The sequence below is a fragment of the Labrus bergylta genome, chromosome 11, assembly GCF_963930695.1.
Source record: "Labrus bergylta chromosome 11, fLabBer1.1, whole genome shotgun sequence".
Taxonomy (NCBI): Eukaryota; Metazoa; Chordata; class Actinopteri; order Labriformes; family Labridae; genus Labrus; species Labrus bergylta.
The window spans coordinates 26,447,696-26,465,195 of NC_089205.1; the positions used below are offsets into that span (position 1 = coordinate 26,447,696).

General features: G+C 43.1%; 1 protein-coding gene across 4 annotated transcripts in view; it reads left to right on the top strand.

Annotated features, from left to right (window-relative positions):
- nova2 (NOVA alternative splicing regulator 2) overlaps window positions 1-17,500 on the top strand; it is an 85,465-nt gene that overhangs the window by 47,564 nt on the left and 20,401 nt on the right. For all 4 annotated transcript variants that reach the window (XM_065960045.1, XM_065960046.1, XM_020653489.3 and 1 more), the window contains one exon: window positions 9,337-9,503. In XM_065960045.1, the coding sequence (XP_065816117.1) occupies window positions 9,337-9,503 (167 nt within the window). The remainder of the gene's footprint in view (window positions 1-9,336; window positions 9,504-17,500) is intronic.

Here is a 17,500-nt window from a genome sequence, read left to right on the forward strand (position 1 = left end):
GACCCTGGGACAGATAAAGAAAGAGGAGGAGGGAGGGGGGGGAGAGGAGGGAGACAACGGGGGAGAGTGAGTGAGCAGAAACACTGCAGAGAGAGGGAGGGAGGGAGAGGGCTGACAGGAAATCATGTTTTTACAGTTCCTGGTGCTTTAAAAATGTATTTGAAAAACAACACAAGAAGAAGAAGAAGGAGGAGAAGGAGAAGAAGAGTGTTGTTTTGTGTTGAAGTTTTTTGGAGGATTGAGAATAAAGCGTTTTTTGGGGGGTAGTTTCTTGATGCTTAGTCCATCTGTTAACTTGTTACCCCCTGACTTCTGCTGATGAGTCTTAATACCCTTTCAAAGTGTTTTTATAGAGCAGTAATGGTCCCACGTGGGACAATGTGGCATCTTTTACAACTTACCTAATAACTTTCAGCTTTAGTAGAAGCCATATTCAGGAATATAGCCGCTCTTTCATGTTGAAGTTGTTTTGCCCCTCAGACTCAGCTCTTTTTTTTTTTTTTTTTCTTCTCTTGAGTTTTTTTTTCAGTTAAAAACTGTAAAAGTGAGTAAAGAGCAGTAAAGCTGCTTCAGGCCAGCTGACCACAGCGACTCCAGCATTTAATGACTTTTTTCCTAATTGAGCGTGATTTTAGTCCGGGTGTAATTGATGTGTGAGAGAGAGTGTGTGTTTCAGGCCTGCAGGCTCTGGCTGAACTCTGTGCCAGCCCGTTACAAAGCAACCATCACATTTTCATCCTCATAAGCTGCAGAGCTGGACTCGGCGCTGATTTCTGTCTCTCGTTTGTGTTTACTTATAAATATTCTTTCCAAGACATTATGGTTTGCTCTATAATGATTCCCTCTTTTCTTCCTTTTGTTTCTTTTCCTCCCTGTCTTAGATTTCCCTTTTCAATTTTTGTTGATCCTTCCCTTTTCCATCTTGTCTTCCTTCCTGAGGTCCTCTCTCTCGCTCTCTCTTCTTCTGCCTCCTTTCTGCTTGTCCTCTCTGATGAAGACTTCAGGCAGCGTAGAACAGCTCCAAGTTTCCTTTCTGCTCCTGATTCTGATTACATCAGCACACTCTCGCTCTCTCTCTCTCCCTCTGCTCTCTCTCTCTGTCCCTGTCTCTCTCTCTCTGCGCTCTCACTCTCTTTCTCTCTCTCTCTCTTTCTCTCTCTCTGCTCTCTCTCTCTGTCCCTGTCTCTCTCTCTGTCCCTGTCTCTCTCTCTCTGCGCTCTCACTCTCTTTCTCTCTCTCTTTCTCTCTCTCTCTCTCTCTCTCTCCCTCTGCTCTCTCTCTCTGTCCCTGTCTCTCTCTCTGTCCCTGTCTCTCTCTCTCTGCGCTCTCACTCTCTTTCTCTCTCCCTCTCTCTCTCTCCCTCTGCTCTCTCTCTCTGTCCCTGTCTCTCTCTCTCTGTCCCTGTCTCTCTCTCTCTGCGCTCTCACTCTCTTTCTCTCTCTCTCTCTTTCTCTCTCTCTCTCGCTCTCTCTGTCCCCCCCCCTCTCTCTCTCTCTCTCTCTCTCTCTCTCTCTCTCTCTGTCCCCCTCTCTCTCTCTGTCTCTCTCTCTCTCTCTCTCGCGCTCTCTCTGTCCCCCTCTCTCTCTCTGTCCCTCTCTCTCTGCTTTGGGAATAACAGCTCATGACATCACCGACAGCTGCCCAGCTGCATGAACGAGTGTGTGTCTGCCATATATTCACAAATGTGTGTGAGAGAGTCTATGTGCACAGATGTGTGCATGCATGGTTTGAAGGTTGTGAGAGTTTCTGTTGCCAAGGTAACGGAGCAGGATCAGTCAAGAGGAGACTGACCGCCTCCTCCGCAAGAAAAAAAGCATCATCTACTGTATCTATTATTCTTTTCTCTCTTACCTATTCTATCGATTGAACCTAATCTAATCTCTTCTCTTCCTCCCTCCATCCATCCTTCTCTCCGTCTTTATGCTCGACAGTCTCTGCTCTTGTCCCCACAGCTGGGCCGGCTCATTAGGGCCATAAAACCTTTTAATTGGATACTGTGGTCTGTGCGGTCGTTTCCATTGGCTTATTGGCTTGTCAGTCAATGAATCAATCCATCTCTCTTTGACGGAGGCCCTTCGGTGGTCGTCAGCACTTTTCACCTCATCACAGGGGAGCATTGACGTGGAGGCTGAGGCAGAGAGCAGGATGAAAAGGTCTTTTTACGACGTGACAGGAGGTGATATTAGGGCCGTGATTTGTGCATTTAAAGGTCCTGCATGTATCACTGGATCATCCATAAATCATAAGCACATTCACTTTAGGACATTAGTTATACAGTAATGAATCAGCTGTGGAAGAGGAGAGATGATCGGCCTCCACAGACATCTGCCTTAAAGTTTGATCTGAGTGCTACAGAAGAGCTTCTTGTGGGAACAATTCTGTGTAGCTTTAAGGTTTGAATCAGGATGCAAACTACTTTAAAAACTGGAATAAACTTATATACATCAAACTTCTGCCACTTTGTTTTGAGGAGGATGAAACCTGGTTTGGACCCAATGAAATATAGATATTAGTTTGTCTTTGCAATAACCTATAATACATTGTTATCTTGTTTTTGCAATGGCTGCATTTGAAGAGAATATTCTGTGATCATTTCAGCAATAAAACACGGATTAAAGACGACCAGAACAAGGTCTTGATGACATGTTCTGCACCAAACCTCAGTTATACTTCTGCAGTTATTTAATCATGTGGAAGGTCTTCTTATTTCTTTTTAAAAGTAACACTGTACCACTCTTAATCATGGAATAGGCAGGGGAAAATGAAATATTCGGCTTGTCACCAACTCTTAACGGAAGCTTTATGAACGCACTCTGACCTGCATCTCTTTGACTTTGACAGTTTTCCCTCTCCCGTCTGTTTGTCCTCTCTCTGGTCCTGTAAGCCATTTAATAAACTGTTTAACCCTCGGGAACAACAAGGTGTCGAGCTGCACCTCTAACAGCCGGCTAATCCAGCAGATCTGATCAAAGGTAGCCAGTTAACCTGAGCTTATCCTCAGCCTAAGGAGATCTGCTTAATGAGCTTACATTAAACCAGCCGCCTCGTCTCGCTGTGCTCCAATCAGCTCACGCCGAGACATGGAACTTATTCTGCGAGCTGGATTTTTTATATTTGATCTAAAATGATCTCTCTCTCTGTGCCTCGATATAATCCACATCTAAACACGTTGTATTTGTCTCCGCCTTTTTTTTTTGGTTTTAGATCTCTCTCTCTCCACCTGGCTTCAGAAACATATTTTTTCAGATATCTTATAAAAGTAATGCACAAAATAATCTGTTAACTTCTGATTATGATGCACATGTTTTACAGTGAAGAGAGTTAAATGTTCTGTTTATCTGGAGAGCTCTCTTGTGTTGCGCTCTACATCTTTCAATACATGCATGTTGCAGAACCGATGTGTCTTTTTGGCTTTCCTCTTCTCTGTTTTTGTGACATTTCCGTATTGTGACAGCTTTCACCGAGGTTTCCCTCTCTGCATCAGTCTGTCTGTCTCGCTGCTCGTCTCTGATCGTCTCCCTCTCTCTCCGGTGTCACTCCAGTTTGACACGACCGTCGTGACTCGCTGCCGATCTGCCTCTCCTGCTCCGAGTGTCTGTCCGTTTTCCCTCCATCCGTCCTTTCTCTCCTGCACTTGTTTGATGTTTTTTGGATGTGGCAGAAGTCGTGTGAGCCTCTGTATCTCTCTCTCTCTCTCTCTCTTTCCCCAGCTGAGGTTTTTTACCACCACAGTGGTGTTGGAAGTGGAAAAAAGCTGTAACTCTTAACATAGCAGGGGATGAACCATCATGTACCTGTGAACACAGGACCTCTGGCGATGCTGTCACATCTCGTCTCTTCTCTTCGTCCCTTCTCTACCTCTCTGCTGATATTTCTCAAATGTTACAAAGTTTGAGAAACTCGCTAACACACTGGGAACTTCAGGCTTCTTTAGCGGACTCTCAGGGGGAGAGTTTGTGAATTACAAATGGGTCACTTTGCAGAAATGTACCCGACTATATTTGACAACTTGTTTCATATAGTTGTGACACTAGCTGGCGGTTCTCAGTAGAAACCAGAATGTTTATGCCTTTAGTGGTTGTCTGAGCTGAAAAACAACATTAATAAACCAAGAAGGAATAGCATTTTTTTTAGGTCATGCTAGCTCTCTGATATTTTTGAAGAAGTACGGTTTTTACGTAACAGCACGGCCTTTAAATTTATTTACATCAAATTATACTTTGTGACCCAGTTTGTGGCTGCAGCATGCAGGTCTAAATTAAAGATCTGATTCACTGGATCAGGACAGAATTTCACCAAAAAATCAGTGAACCCATTTACCAGGAGTGTTAACCACTACACAATGCAAGACAGAAAAAAAACAGTCAAAATACATGTGAAACATTTAGGTGGTTTATAAACCTAAACAATATAAATATAAAGTTCCTACCAAAACTATGCAGTCAGCTTTACAAAGATGTTTGCTCTCCAAACCTAAACTGGAATCACTTTGATGATGTCATCAAAATGTTGACTGACCTCCATGTGTAAATATGTTGAAATACCCCTTTAACTGCTGCTCAAAGGGGTTAAATTACACAAATACACTTTTGACTCGTTCAAACACTTAAATAGTTCGTAGTTTATAGTTATTGTCAGCTACGGTAGCCTGCAGTGGACATCTCTTTCCACCCGCAGCCGGAGGGAGTGAATCACGGCTGCAGGTCGTTCGCTCTGCTGAAATTAAGAAGCTGAGAAGACGAGTCATCTTTCGAGTGAGGGGATCCTGTAACTCCATCAGTGCAGAGATCACTGAGAGGTCACGCTCGCTCGTCCCTCTCTCTCCTCAGGACTGTGTGATGGAACGTCTTTGATGCTTTTAATGCAGCGTTAAAACAACTTGAAATTGAAATTTGTTTTAGGAACTTAAATTCCCTGGCCTCCACTTCGTCTCTGCTGTTTTTTTTTATGCTTCCAGCTGCAGAGGGCTGATGCCTCCCCTCCCACTGCAGGATTGTTAAGTTGTTTTGATCGCTGCCCGTGTTCACATTTATGTCTCGGGTGCAAATTCTAAGTTTAATTGCTAGCTTCAGCATCGTCTTAATGAGCGTGCGTGTGTTGGAGTGTTACTCTGAGAGTCAGAAATCAGAGGCGAGTCGGCTCGCTTTGCTGCTTGTCTGCTGCCTCTCTGGTCATCAGGAGGAGGAGGAGGAGGAGGAGGAGGAGGAGAGCAGAGGAGGAAGGAGTGAGTCATGCTAGTTAGACTTTTAGAAAAACAACTGCCAGGGAGCACAGAGTGGATTATGATTATGATGATGAAAGTGCTGGTGTTGGGTCACTTGGTCACTGCAGAGAAAAACAAGCTGAAGTTCATTATGCAATATGAATTTCACACTTTCTTCTTTTATTTTCAATCCACCTTCATCCTCTGATCACAATAAGATCTCCTGTCATGGGACCTCTCGTTCTTCTGGTTCTCAAACCTGCAGCTTTGCCCACCTGGACTGGACCTGACCTGTGCTGCAGGCTGCATTAGTGCCTGCAGCTGATACAGTTAAACTATGTGGCAGAACATTTAGAAGCTGTAAACAAAGACTTCAGACTGCAGAGTAACTTCTGCAATTACTTGATGGACAGTAAATCCACCTTAACACTGAAAAGCTGGAGGATTTGCTCACGTTGTGTATGCATGCACTCATTATGGATAAATAAATATAAATTGATCTTTAGGTAAATATTTAGTGAAGGAATAAAGCAGCTCTTTGTTGCAGAGGCACAGCTGTACAACATCTTCAGTTTGATCTGAAGCAGCCTTTTCTTCTACAGTTACACACACACACACACACACACACACACACACACACACACACACACACACACACACACACACACACACACACACACACACACACACACACACACACACACACACACACACACACACAAACACACAAACACATTAAAATGCATGCACACATATTCCCAAGCTACACATAGACATGACAAACACAAACCCATGCCAAGACAATGGCCTGCTAATCCTTGCTTCTGATTGGACGAGGCCAGATTACCCAGAGGGCACCAGCTGTCGGGGAGAGGCGAAGCCCAGTTTCCTCAGTGTCTATATACACACACACACACACACACACACACCAAACACACGTGTCATGTCACCCTGCTCACTAAAGCTGAATTAATGTTTACCTTTTAAGCGTTAGCATGTGGCTAACACCTGAAATGTCATGCTATGCTAGGCTACGCTAGTTTGAGTGATTTGTTAGCTCGCCTCAGCCAAACTGAGGCGTTCAGCTGCTGTCACCAGAGCGTGTTTGTTGCTGCTGTCCACACGCTGTAAAAATAGGAATGGGAATTAATGGGAGTGTAATGCTAACAGGCGGTGCAGAGGTCCAACGTGGACAGGTAGCCAAATGCTGCACATGCCTGACTGTGCTGTGTGTTTGTATTTTTAGCCTCTTGTTGTTTCAGACACTCCCCCCCCCCCCCCCCCCCCCCCGTATGTACGGTATGCAAGAAGTCCAAAAAGAGTCTTGAAATGTGTGAATACAGTCATAAGAAAGTTTATTCCTGCAGAAGTTTGATAAGTTACTGTCACTTTTTAGACTCTGTACTGAGCTGTGTTGACTTCATTAAATATCAGGCAACAAAACAAAGCTTTTTCCTCATGTAGCCCAACATCAGTCTGAAGCCCTCACAGCCTGTACAGCTTTTGTCCCTCCCAACCACAATCCCTCTGCTCCCAGTGCAACCACAGAGCGCTGAACTGGGCCAAACCGAGCCAGGCCAACAGTGCGGCGAGAGGGGAGGAGACAGGAAACGCTAACTGACATGCTGCTCAGCTGAGATAAGAGCAGATCCCTCTAAATGCTGGAGTCTGGGGAGAGAGAGAGAGAGAGAGAGGGAGAGAGAGAGAGAGAGAGAGAGGGAGGGAGGAGAAGAGCGGAACAAAAGGGAGATAGAGAGAGGAAGAAAGGAAGGAAAGGGGAGAGAGAATAAATGTCAAAAGGATAAGAGAGAGAGAGAGAGATTTACTTTTAGTGTGTTGTTGTGATACAGATGGACTGAAGAGCTTTGCATTGGCCTAGATTTTCCTCTTTTATACCGTCTGTCTGTCTGTCTCTGTGTGTGTGTGTGTGTGTGTGTGCGTGTGTGTGTGTGTGTGTGTGTCTGTCTCACTGAAGTGTGTCTTGTATGGTTTTTGTTTTTTTGACCTTTTGATGTCACAGTTCTACAAGTCACACATATTTCACATCACAGTAAATACTTAAAAACTTTTGAAAGACTTCCCTCTTTTTTATTTAGACCGTCATGTTTCAGGTGATCTTTCTGTAATATTTTCATTAAACATGCACATGACATTATTCATTATTTGCAGACTTCATTGCAACACAACAGGAAAACATTACAAACAAAATATGTGTTTACAGACCTGATGTTCACTGGGATGATTTTAATTCACTGGTTGTCACATTGTTGGATGAATAGAAACCATCTGTCACTGAGATCTCAGGAGTAAATGATAATAATATGGGGCTTTAGATCGGTACAGAAATGTGACCATGGAGCCTCTGCATGTAATGCTGTCACATGTTTAATTACACAAAGTGTCCCACTCTGTCATCGTGTAATCTATGAAACCGTGTCAGTTCAAAGGTCAAAGCTTGATCCAAAAGCAACTGGACTTTTTTTTTTGAAAGATCTTGAAGATGTTTCACCTCTCCTCAAAAGGCTTCCTCACTCGTTCGGTCCGCCAGATAGTTTGGAACTGAAGAAGGAGGAGAGGTGAAACATCTTCAACATCTTCAATCAGTCCATGTTGCCTTTGGATCAAGCTTTACAAGTCATAATTTGCACAAGTTCTCTTTAAGGATCCCTGAGCGTCCCCCTGGTTCTGTATATTTTATGAAATGACATTTCTTATACTTTTGGTTGCCAGCACTAGTGAGAACTCTTTGCTTGTTTGGTGGTCCCCTAAATGCTCATCCTTTGTGGATTCAAGCAGCATCAATCTGTCACCAGAAATTCTTTTTTTACCTGAGTGCAGCAACAGAGAGTTTAGAAATGTCAGATTTTCCGTTCACAGCATTCAGTAGATCTGTTTTAATGTTGTAAGCAGCAGTGGGTGTCTGTCAACACCTTTCTCGTAATTCAAACGCGAGGTGCATGAGCTCCAGTCGTCAGTATAATCATACACAGACAAACACAGAGAGAGAGAGAGAGAGAGTAGTAAATGCAGAAATACAGCTCGTCTTATGTTTCCTGCATGTGTTTCTGCTGGGTTTTTGACTTTCTCAGTCAGCTCAGTCTCAGCGTGACACCGCATCACTTTTTGATTTGTTTAATAGAGTCCGAGCCAGCTGAATTACAGCTGATATCAATCTTAAAGATACAGCTGTTAATTTTTACTCTCAAGTTCAGGCCAAACCCGAAGCAGAAGTTTTGGAGATCTCAGCAGCTTGTTGTATTTATTTTTTTAATGTGACCGGGGAATTAACGGCCTGATTGGAAGAAGGCCTGGAAACAGACACGAAGTGAGAGTGAGAAATGGTCACGAGGAAAAGATGCAGAAGAGATGAAACTTCTGATGTGTTCTGAATTTTGCATTTAAATATGAGGTCATGCATTTTCTTCCAAACGTATACTGAACTTTCACTGCAGACTGACTCTGACTTGTCCGTCGATCTCCGCTCGATCTCTCTGTCTTGCATCAATCACGATGTTTTCTCCAAATTTCTCAACTTGCCTTCTAACATTTCATTAAGATTTGCTGATTTGATTTCAGCTATAAATAACCCCTTCCGCACCAAATGTTAAAATACGTTCCTCTCCTCCCACTCTGCTGTTTCCTATCCATTTCTTCTTAATTCCCTTTTTTTTTTTCTTTACTCTTTTCTCTCTCTGCTTTTCCTATCTACTGCTGAGGCTGTTTAATTTCCCTGCGGGGATCATTACAGTTTCTTCCTGTCTTTTCTATTCTCTCTCCCAGTTGTAACTTTCTTGTAAAGCAGTATGAGCTGGGTTCATTTTTTATCCATCTGCACGTAAAAAAACGATGAAAATAGAAAAGTCTCAGCGCTGAAGTCAGAAGCGGGGGCAGCACATCCTGCATGACATCAAACCTTTACCTGCCCTGTGAGAGCTCAGAGCACACCTGTGGAAACAACTCAACAAGAAGGAAGCTGAGAAGAAGAGAAATAAATGTCTTTTAAAAAAGCTCTGAGCAAACCTGTTGTAAAGGTTGGCACTTGTAACATGCCGTCTAAATAAATAAATAAAGAGTTTGGTTTTGCCGTCAGTTGAAGCTTGTGCACTGACCTGTCTTTCTGTGTGTGTGTGCAGGGACGACAGAGCGCGTGTGTCTGATCCAGGGGACGGTGGAGGCGCTGAACGGCGTCCATGACTTCATCGCTGAGAAGGTCAGAGAGATGCCTCAGAGCACCCAGAAGACAGAGCCGGTCAGCATCCTGCAGCCACAGACCACCGTCAACCCCGACCGCGTCAAACAGGTCTGTACCACCAGCTCTCGTCTTTTTCTCTTTGATTCTCATCCAGGAGCACTTCAACTGCAGAGGCTCCCTGTGAGAATGTGTGTGTGTTTATCTGTGTTGTGTGTGTTTATCTGTGTTGTGTGTGTGTGTGTGTGTGTGTGTGTGTGTGTGTGTGTGTGTGTGTGTGTGTGTAAGCTCTGTCCCGGCTGAAGAGGTGCATGATGAGGAAGAGGGGAGTGTTTACCATCAGAACGACAAACTGTGTGTGTCTGTGGTCGAGTCTGGATTTTCTGTGTGACTGAAGCTGAATGAGGTGACAGGCGAGGTGAAGAGATGTCAACAGATTACACAGAGAGAGAGAGAGAGAGAGAGACACACACACACACACACACACACACACACACACACACACACACACACACACACAAACAGACATCCAAGCATCCACACGCCAGCAGGAAACATCTTCCTGCTGAGGAAGGAAGTCTGACAAGAGTCTTCATCACTCCCCATGTATCTATCACACACACACACACACACTCACACACACACACACACACACACACTCTCTCTGAATGTATGTGTGAAAAGTGTTAATGAAAAGCATTGAACTTTATATTTCCATCCCACTGACTTCCTGTATATTTCAGCCTTTTCATCTTCTCTCTCTCTCTCTCTCTCTCTCTCTCTCTATCTCCCTTCTCTCTCTTGCTCCCTCTCTCTCGCTCTCTCTCTCTCTAACCCCCTTTCTCTCTCTCTCTCTTCCCCCTTTCTCTCTCTCTCTCTCTCTCCCCCTTCTCTCTCTCCCCCTTCTCTCTCTCTCCCTTCTCTCTCTCCCCCTTCTCTCTCTCTCTCTCTGTGAAAAAGTGCAGAGATTGCGTTCAGATTTTCACCTCCCAGTTTGTCTGATTTTATGTTTATATAACAGTTTGTTCTGTTACATATAGAATACTTATACAATATTTAAGCAGCTTATATACATGTACTCTACCCCTGTCATTGGTCTTTCCTTTGGGGGCAGAGGCATAGATAGTGGCGCCACTTAAATCTGAGTTAAATGTTTATGTAATGGCTTGCCTGTTATCTTGATTGAATGAGATATGTGATGTACAGTCAGAGGTTTGTTGTCTATTCTCTATCAGCACAGCAGTCTACAGCGACACAGCTTCTTATACTGTCAGTGCCACTAGAGGGCGCTCAATTGTAAAATGTTCTTTTTCTTTGGCTACAAATATCAACAAATGCAGAGTTTTGTTTTGTTATTGTCAGATAAATGAGTTGCTACGAGAGCAAATATTTGAACTGAACAATTTAACATTTTTGTTCCTGAAACGTGGATGAAAAATGGGATTGTTTGGTAAGTTCATTAAGATGTAACAGCTCCAGTGAGAGGCTTTTATTTTGTTAATTGGCTTGTTACTCCTTCAGTTGTCCACACAAGTCTACAGAAGAAACTTTTCACAAAGTCGTCATTCGTTCAGAAACTTTCTTTGATAATCTTCCTTGTCATGAAACCATCTCTGCTGATGGACCGGTAAATGAGCCCCGCCCCCCCCCCCCCCCCCCCCCCACCACCCCCCCACCCACCCACCCACCCACCACCAGCTGTGTAACGGAGGGAAATTAGTGTGCTCATTGATTATGATCCCAATCTGTTTAAGTGGTGATCATCAGACTCTCTTCATGATTGCTCTCTATTGATTAGTCAGGTCTGGCATTGTTTGCAACTATTGACTTTGCAGGCCTGCAGTACATCCACCCAGGCCTGTGAACACACACACACACACACACACACACACACACACACACACACACACACACAGAGTGGCATTCAGGAATATTTACAATTCTATAAAAATAAATAATATAATATAATTATTTTAATAATTCAAATAAATTTAAGAAGAAAAATAAAAATATGCTTGAAATTTTCTTTTAAATATCCTCAGAAGTTTCTCTTTCTCCTCCTCGTCTCTGAACTTCTCGTGTTGCGTCTGTGTTGCGTCTGTGTTGCGTCTGTGTTGCGTATGTTTCCCCATGCTGTGATGATTTCTCATTCTCTGTCAGGAGCAGAATTTGGGGGGCGGGGGAGGAGCAGGAGGAGTGCTACGCCTTTCTAGTTTTGAATAATTATAACTATCATGCTTGTGTACACACACAGACGCACACAAAGAGCCCTCAGAGATGGAGGGTTTTTTTTTTTTTTTTTTTGCAGAGTACACATTTCGAAGGTGCAGTTATGCAGAGAGATTGATGCATAATTAATCAATACTGGGTACACACACACACACACACACACACACACACACACACACAGAGCTGTGGTGCCCACACACACTCTGCAGAGTTAAACTCAAACAGACTTTTTAGGGCTCATGCATATTACAGGATCGAGTTGTGTTTGCACATATGGTGTCTTGTTTTGTTGTGTTAGAAAAGTCTTATCTTTATTTTGATGGAAAATCATCGATCCAAACGCAGCTCGTGTGAGACTTGTGGTACCGTAAATTGTGAATTTTAAACCTGAATAACTGAAGACGTGCTTGAATGTCACCTTGGGGACATTTTTCTTTAGATTTTGTCCTTCAGTCCCACAGAGGATAAAGATCATTTAACTACTGAATATAAAAACATGTAACAAGTATTTAATATTCCTAATTTTCAGTGTAAGTAAAACATTATATTGCAGCTCATCGAGGGTCTATCACTGAGTCTTGCAGTGGGCGTTGCGGTTCATCTCTAAGGTGTTGGATGCGGTGGAGGTCAGGCTTCTGCAGCTATTTTTTTTTTTCCTCCACACCATCCTCAGGTTGTAGTTGCTAGGCAACCAGTGGAGATTCCAGGAAGGTAACCGCTCCGGCTGCAGCAAATCACAGTCTCATCACTTTCTGTACACATGAACACAAAAAGAGAGAAAACATGTCAGTGTGTGACTTTTAGAGGAGCTGCTCTGGAGGACTTTTGTTATTCCTGCTAAATCTAAAAGGTCTCCCCTGTTTTCCTTCTTACTGCGGAGCTAAGCTCATCCACATGGAGGTCTGCAAATTCAGTTTGTATCGTCTGCATGTCGAGGCGTCTGAGGCTGACTGGCATGTGAAGTGATGTTGTTTGGGACGCAGTGAGCCGCCGCGGGGAGACGAGCGGGGCTAATAGCTGCTGATATTTAGACCCTCCTAATAGAGGATGAATCCCCCTGTTGCTCTTCAGGCTATTTATACTTGACAGAGAGGCGACTAAATGGATTTGTGCTGCATTTGACGGCACACACTAGACACACACACACACACACACACACACACACACACACACACACACACACACACACACACACACACACACACACACAGAAGAAATCCCCCTCACACCAACACCAAAAATACCCTGCTGGACACTCAGAGGCCCCCCGGGCATGAGAAGAGACCGTGTGCAGCGAGGAATCATTTTAACACGAAGCAGATGATTTAAAATTCAAGTGAAAACATCAAGTTTAGTCAAAAGAGAAAACAATCTGTCAAAAATGAGCCCCAGTTTTACGAGCTTGTTGTAATAAATAAACCACACATTTGACCCAATATTAGAATATTTTACTAAATGTATTTGTATTTTTATAAAGTGTGTAAAAGTGGAAATGTAAGAATGTTTAATGCAAAAGGGCGATCATGATTTATACATATTTTAAAGGGGAATATAAATGCTTAAATACACTTAAGACACTTATCTTGTTCAACCAAATGTTTGTTTCAAGGACAGAAAAATATTTTCTGCTGCTTCTGAAATAAAATGAGACAGTCGTTTTATTTCTGTGCTCAACACGATCAGGTAAAGGATGTTTGATTTTGCTCTTTATAAATCACAACATTTTACTCGTTACCTGAAACAATTCGATGTGTTTGAGGACATGAGAGCAACGCATGCATTTATTTTTTAATATCAGTTTAATATCAGCAGCAGAAATCTTGACTAACACGTCAGCACTGAGTGAACTCAGAGCACTGTGAAGACAAGATTGATAATTAAACAAGTAACACATTACTCCCAACATAAACACTCACAGTAACACACACACACATACTCACAGTAACACACACACTCACACACACACAAACATTTAGGGTCAGTGTGCTGTTAGTAATCTGAGAAGTCAACCCAGCTCCTAAAAGCATTTCAGTCATTGTGGAAACAGTTTTGTAACCAAAACAACACAACCTCACTGTGATGTGATGAATGAAGCTTATATGAAAACACACACACCCACACACACACACACACACACCTGTGAGTCTCTGAAAGATGAATTGTCGTCTGTTGCTCTGCAGCCATTGATTGTTCACTGTTTTGATTATGGATAACATTTCTTCTTCTTGTCAAGAGAGCGGCTGCTGCAGCATGTGCTGTTATGACCTCACTGTTTAACCCTGAGGGAGAGAGAGAGAGAGAGAAAAGGAGGCTAAGAGAGAGAGAGAGAGAGGGGAGATGTTGGACTGGTGTGATTTGGACTTCATGAAAGAGATGAAGAGGAGGAAGACACTCAGACTGTAAGAAGATGAGGATCAGGACAGAGACAGAGAGCGGCCGGCTGAGTATGTGACTGAAAGCTGGACTCAGATCTGAACTCTTGTTAGCCGACAGCTGACGGAGAGCTTCTCTGTATGACAGCAGCTGCCGAGAGAAAGAAAAGCCGCGCAGCGACACGCCGCGCTTCAAGGCCACATAGCGGGGCGACAGAGCAGAGAGGACGATGATTTATGAACACATTCTGAGAGCGGCTCTAATGAGCTCTGACATGACCGATGGAAGCCCAGAATTTACTGAAGGATTTTACGACTTTTATCATTCAGTGTTTGTTTTAGTGACGACTTTAAAGCACGATCACACCTCTGAGTGCTCACTAAAACACACACACTAATCATTTAATGGTTGGATCACAATTTAAATCAATGACTTTTAGATAAACCAGGTTAGGGAGAGGAAGAAGCTGATGATTCTAATATTACACTTTTACACTGTTTTAATGACACTGTGAGCTGATTGGATTGTGGAGGTTACTTTTACTGTTATTAAGTCACAGATGCATTTAATATAAAATATTGATTTTGTTCTGTCATAGCTCGGGCTAGTTTGACACTTTGAGTTCATAAAATCTTCAGATACACTTCATGGAGAGGCTGAACATGATGAGATGGTCGGGTTGAAGTCCAAACAATGTTTTCAAATCAAATAAGACAGTAAATAAATTTGACCACATTAATGTGTTTGCAGCCAGTTTAGGCTATATTTGTATATTCTCAAATGATGCTATCATAAAGGTATTCAAGCTTAATATGAAGATCAAACATCCTTCTCTGTGACGATAAAAAATGAAGGTCTTAAGAGAGAAAACACGGTGTGTGTTTTTACGGCCTGACTTGTGTGTGCTGTGACTCGGTGTGACCGGTAGCTGCTGGTGATTATTGTGTGCTAACTTTAGATGGATATTAATACTGACATGATGAGCAGACCGTGAGAGAACACTCTGTACGCCTGCCACTGTTCCACCGTGTTTCTACGTGAGTGGAAAACACTTCAGGTGTTTGTTTGAATCGTTTTAGCGCTCAGTTAAAACAATAAACTCACTCAGGTGGTAACTGCAGATTTGAATGACTGTTGTTGACCAGTAGTGGTCGCTGTTGAGCAAAAGTCTCCCGTCACTGTGATGGCACTCTGATTTGGTTGTTGTTTCTTTCGATAGTAATATTAGATGACGTCTGATTTCCACATCATGATTGGTTTAAAAGCAGCATATGAACTCCTGAATCACAATAACCAGACGCAAACTGGCTGAAAGTCTGATCAGTTGCAGAACGGGATTTCCATGAACTAATACCAGTTTGTACAATGTGAACAGTTTAGTCGGATGACCTTCTGTTTAATCGCCTGTGTGTTGCCATGTATGCACGAGGACGTATGTTGATGTAAGCTGTTGCAACACAACAACAATGACAGCTGCGCAGAGAGCGGATAATGGATATCCATATTCAAGGAGCTGATCAAACATGTGCCAGAGAGGAATACTGCCGGGGCTGGAGGAAACATAGCGCCTGATATGATCAGTACTTCTGCACACGATGCACAGCTATTCAAAAATAAATACGTCACGTAAGTTAAACACACAACAGCATCAGATCAAATCACATGTAAAGTCAAACAGAAATCTATAAACTGGATGATTTATTGAAAGGAGAGGATAAGGAGGCAGCTATTTGCCCGTCTGGCGGCCCTGACACTTGGCTGCGGGGGCTGCTGATTGCTCCAAACAGGCTCCGTCATGATGCATATATATCTAAATATTTTGTCTATAAACATCAAAGTCCAGGACACCCTAATCTTATTTTGTACAGTCTTAAGTTTAAGCAAATGTAATCACTATTTACCTGTTTGGTTTTTTTACATTCTGTAAATAACAGCAGCACATAAACATAAGTGATCGTTCCATAAAAGACAGAGCACTCTGGAGACCTCCCGTTCTGTGTTTATGTGTAATGTAGTCAAGCATCACCTACTTACTGCATCAATATTGTATTGGTGTTGGCAGTAAAACATGGCCTCTCCTCTGTTATTGTTGCATTACAGTGTTTAGAAGTGAGCTGCAGAGCGGCGGCGGCGGCCCCGGTGGGATCAGCTGTAAATGGCCTGTGGTTTTGTTGTGGTGTTATTCCGGGGCTATTTTGGGCCCGGGCTAGCCCACACTGGCCTTTTTATATTCAATTGAAAATCTGCTGCATCTTTTTGACGCTGTTAAGCTGTGATGACAACAACACTCTTACATTAACACACATCAACCTCCAGTCCCTCGTTTTTCCTGGCGGCTCCCTCCCCGGCCACTTCCTGCGAGAGAGAAAGGAGGTCATTTCCTCCGACCTTTCACCACCCGGCATGAACACCTGTTTCCTACTTCCTGTTGTTGCCTCAAACGCAGGAAGCTCGCCATAAATGTCGGGGAAAAGTGGAGGCAGAGTCTGGCTCGCTGAGTGTCAGATGATGAAGAGGTGGAGAGTGTAAGACTCTGATGACAGAAATAGTTCAGCTTCTGCCCAAACATGAGTCAAACACCAAAATGTGTTCAAACAGTCCACGGTTTCTGATCAATGAATCAAAGAAAGAGAGGGAGAGGTGTTGGAAAGTATTTTGTTAGGTTAGTTTTTTGGGCTTGTTGGCCTTCATTTGTACATAAGGCCAAATCATATAAAACATAACTCACATGGAATGACATCATGAAAGACATGAAGGGAAATATGAGACAAACAGTGCGTCGTATATTTGGAGGCAACAATGCCTACACACTCAACAGCTGATGGAACAAATGACCTCAGACATGTGTTTGATTCGTCCCTCCTAACACACATTCACTGAGATGTTTTACCACTTTGCATTAAGTGGAAAATAAATGTAAACACAACAGAGACATTTCATCACATGTCAAAGTTGATGCAGCTCATCTCCACCTCCAGCAGTTGAAGAGAAACGTTATTATTGAACCACCTAATGCATGAAAAGCCCGATACGTACCGTCTTGAAGCACAGTTTGTGACTCTGTAGCTGCTAAATGTTCGGCCGTGTCCACCAGCCGGTCTCTGCTGAGTGTGTCTGAGGTGTGCAGGTGGTGAACAGTAGGTTTTAACAGCTGCACGCTGAGGCTGAACATTCAAAGAGGTCAGTCTGCAGCCAGACAGTTGAACATTAAACTGGAGCTGCAGACACTTTGATTTTTTTCCTGCAGGTTTCATTAAGCATCTTCATTCCTATTGTCACATTATTTTTAATTTATCATTTCATTGTTATGACAGAAATGCATTCATCATCATCAGACACGTACATCCATGTCGGCTTTATTCTCTTCTGTTGACTCACAGTTTCAGTCTTTACAGTAACGCTCCTCTCTTACCTTCTTACATAATAACTTTTATCTATTTTATCCTCTCGGGCCTGTGATTTGCAGCCTCTGCCTTTGCTGCTGAGTCAGCTAAATAACACACTCA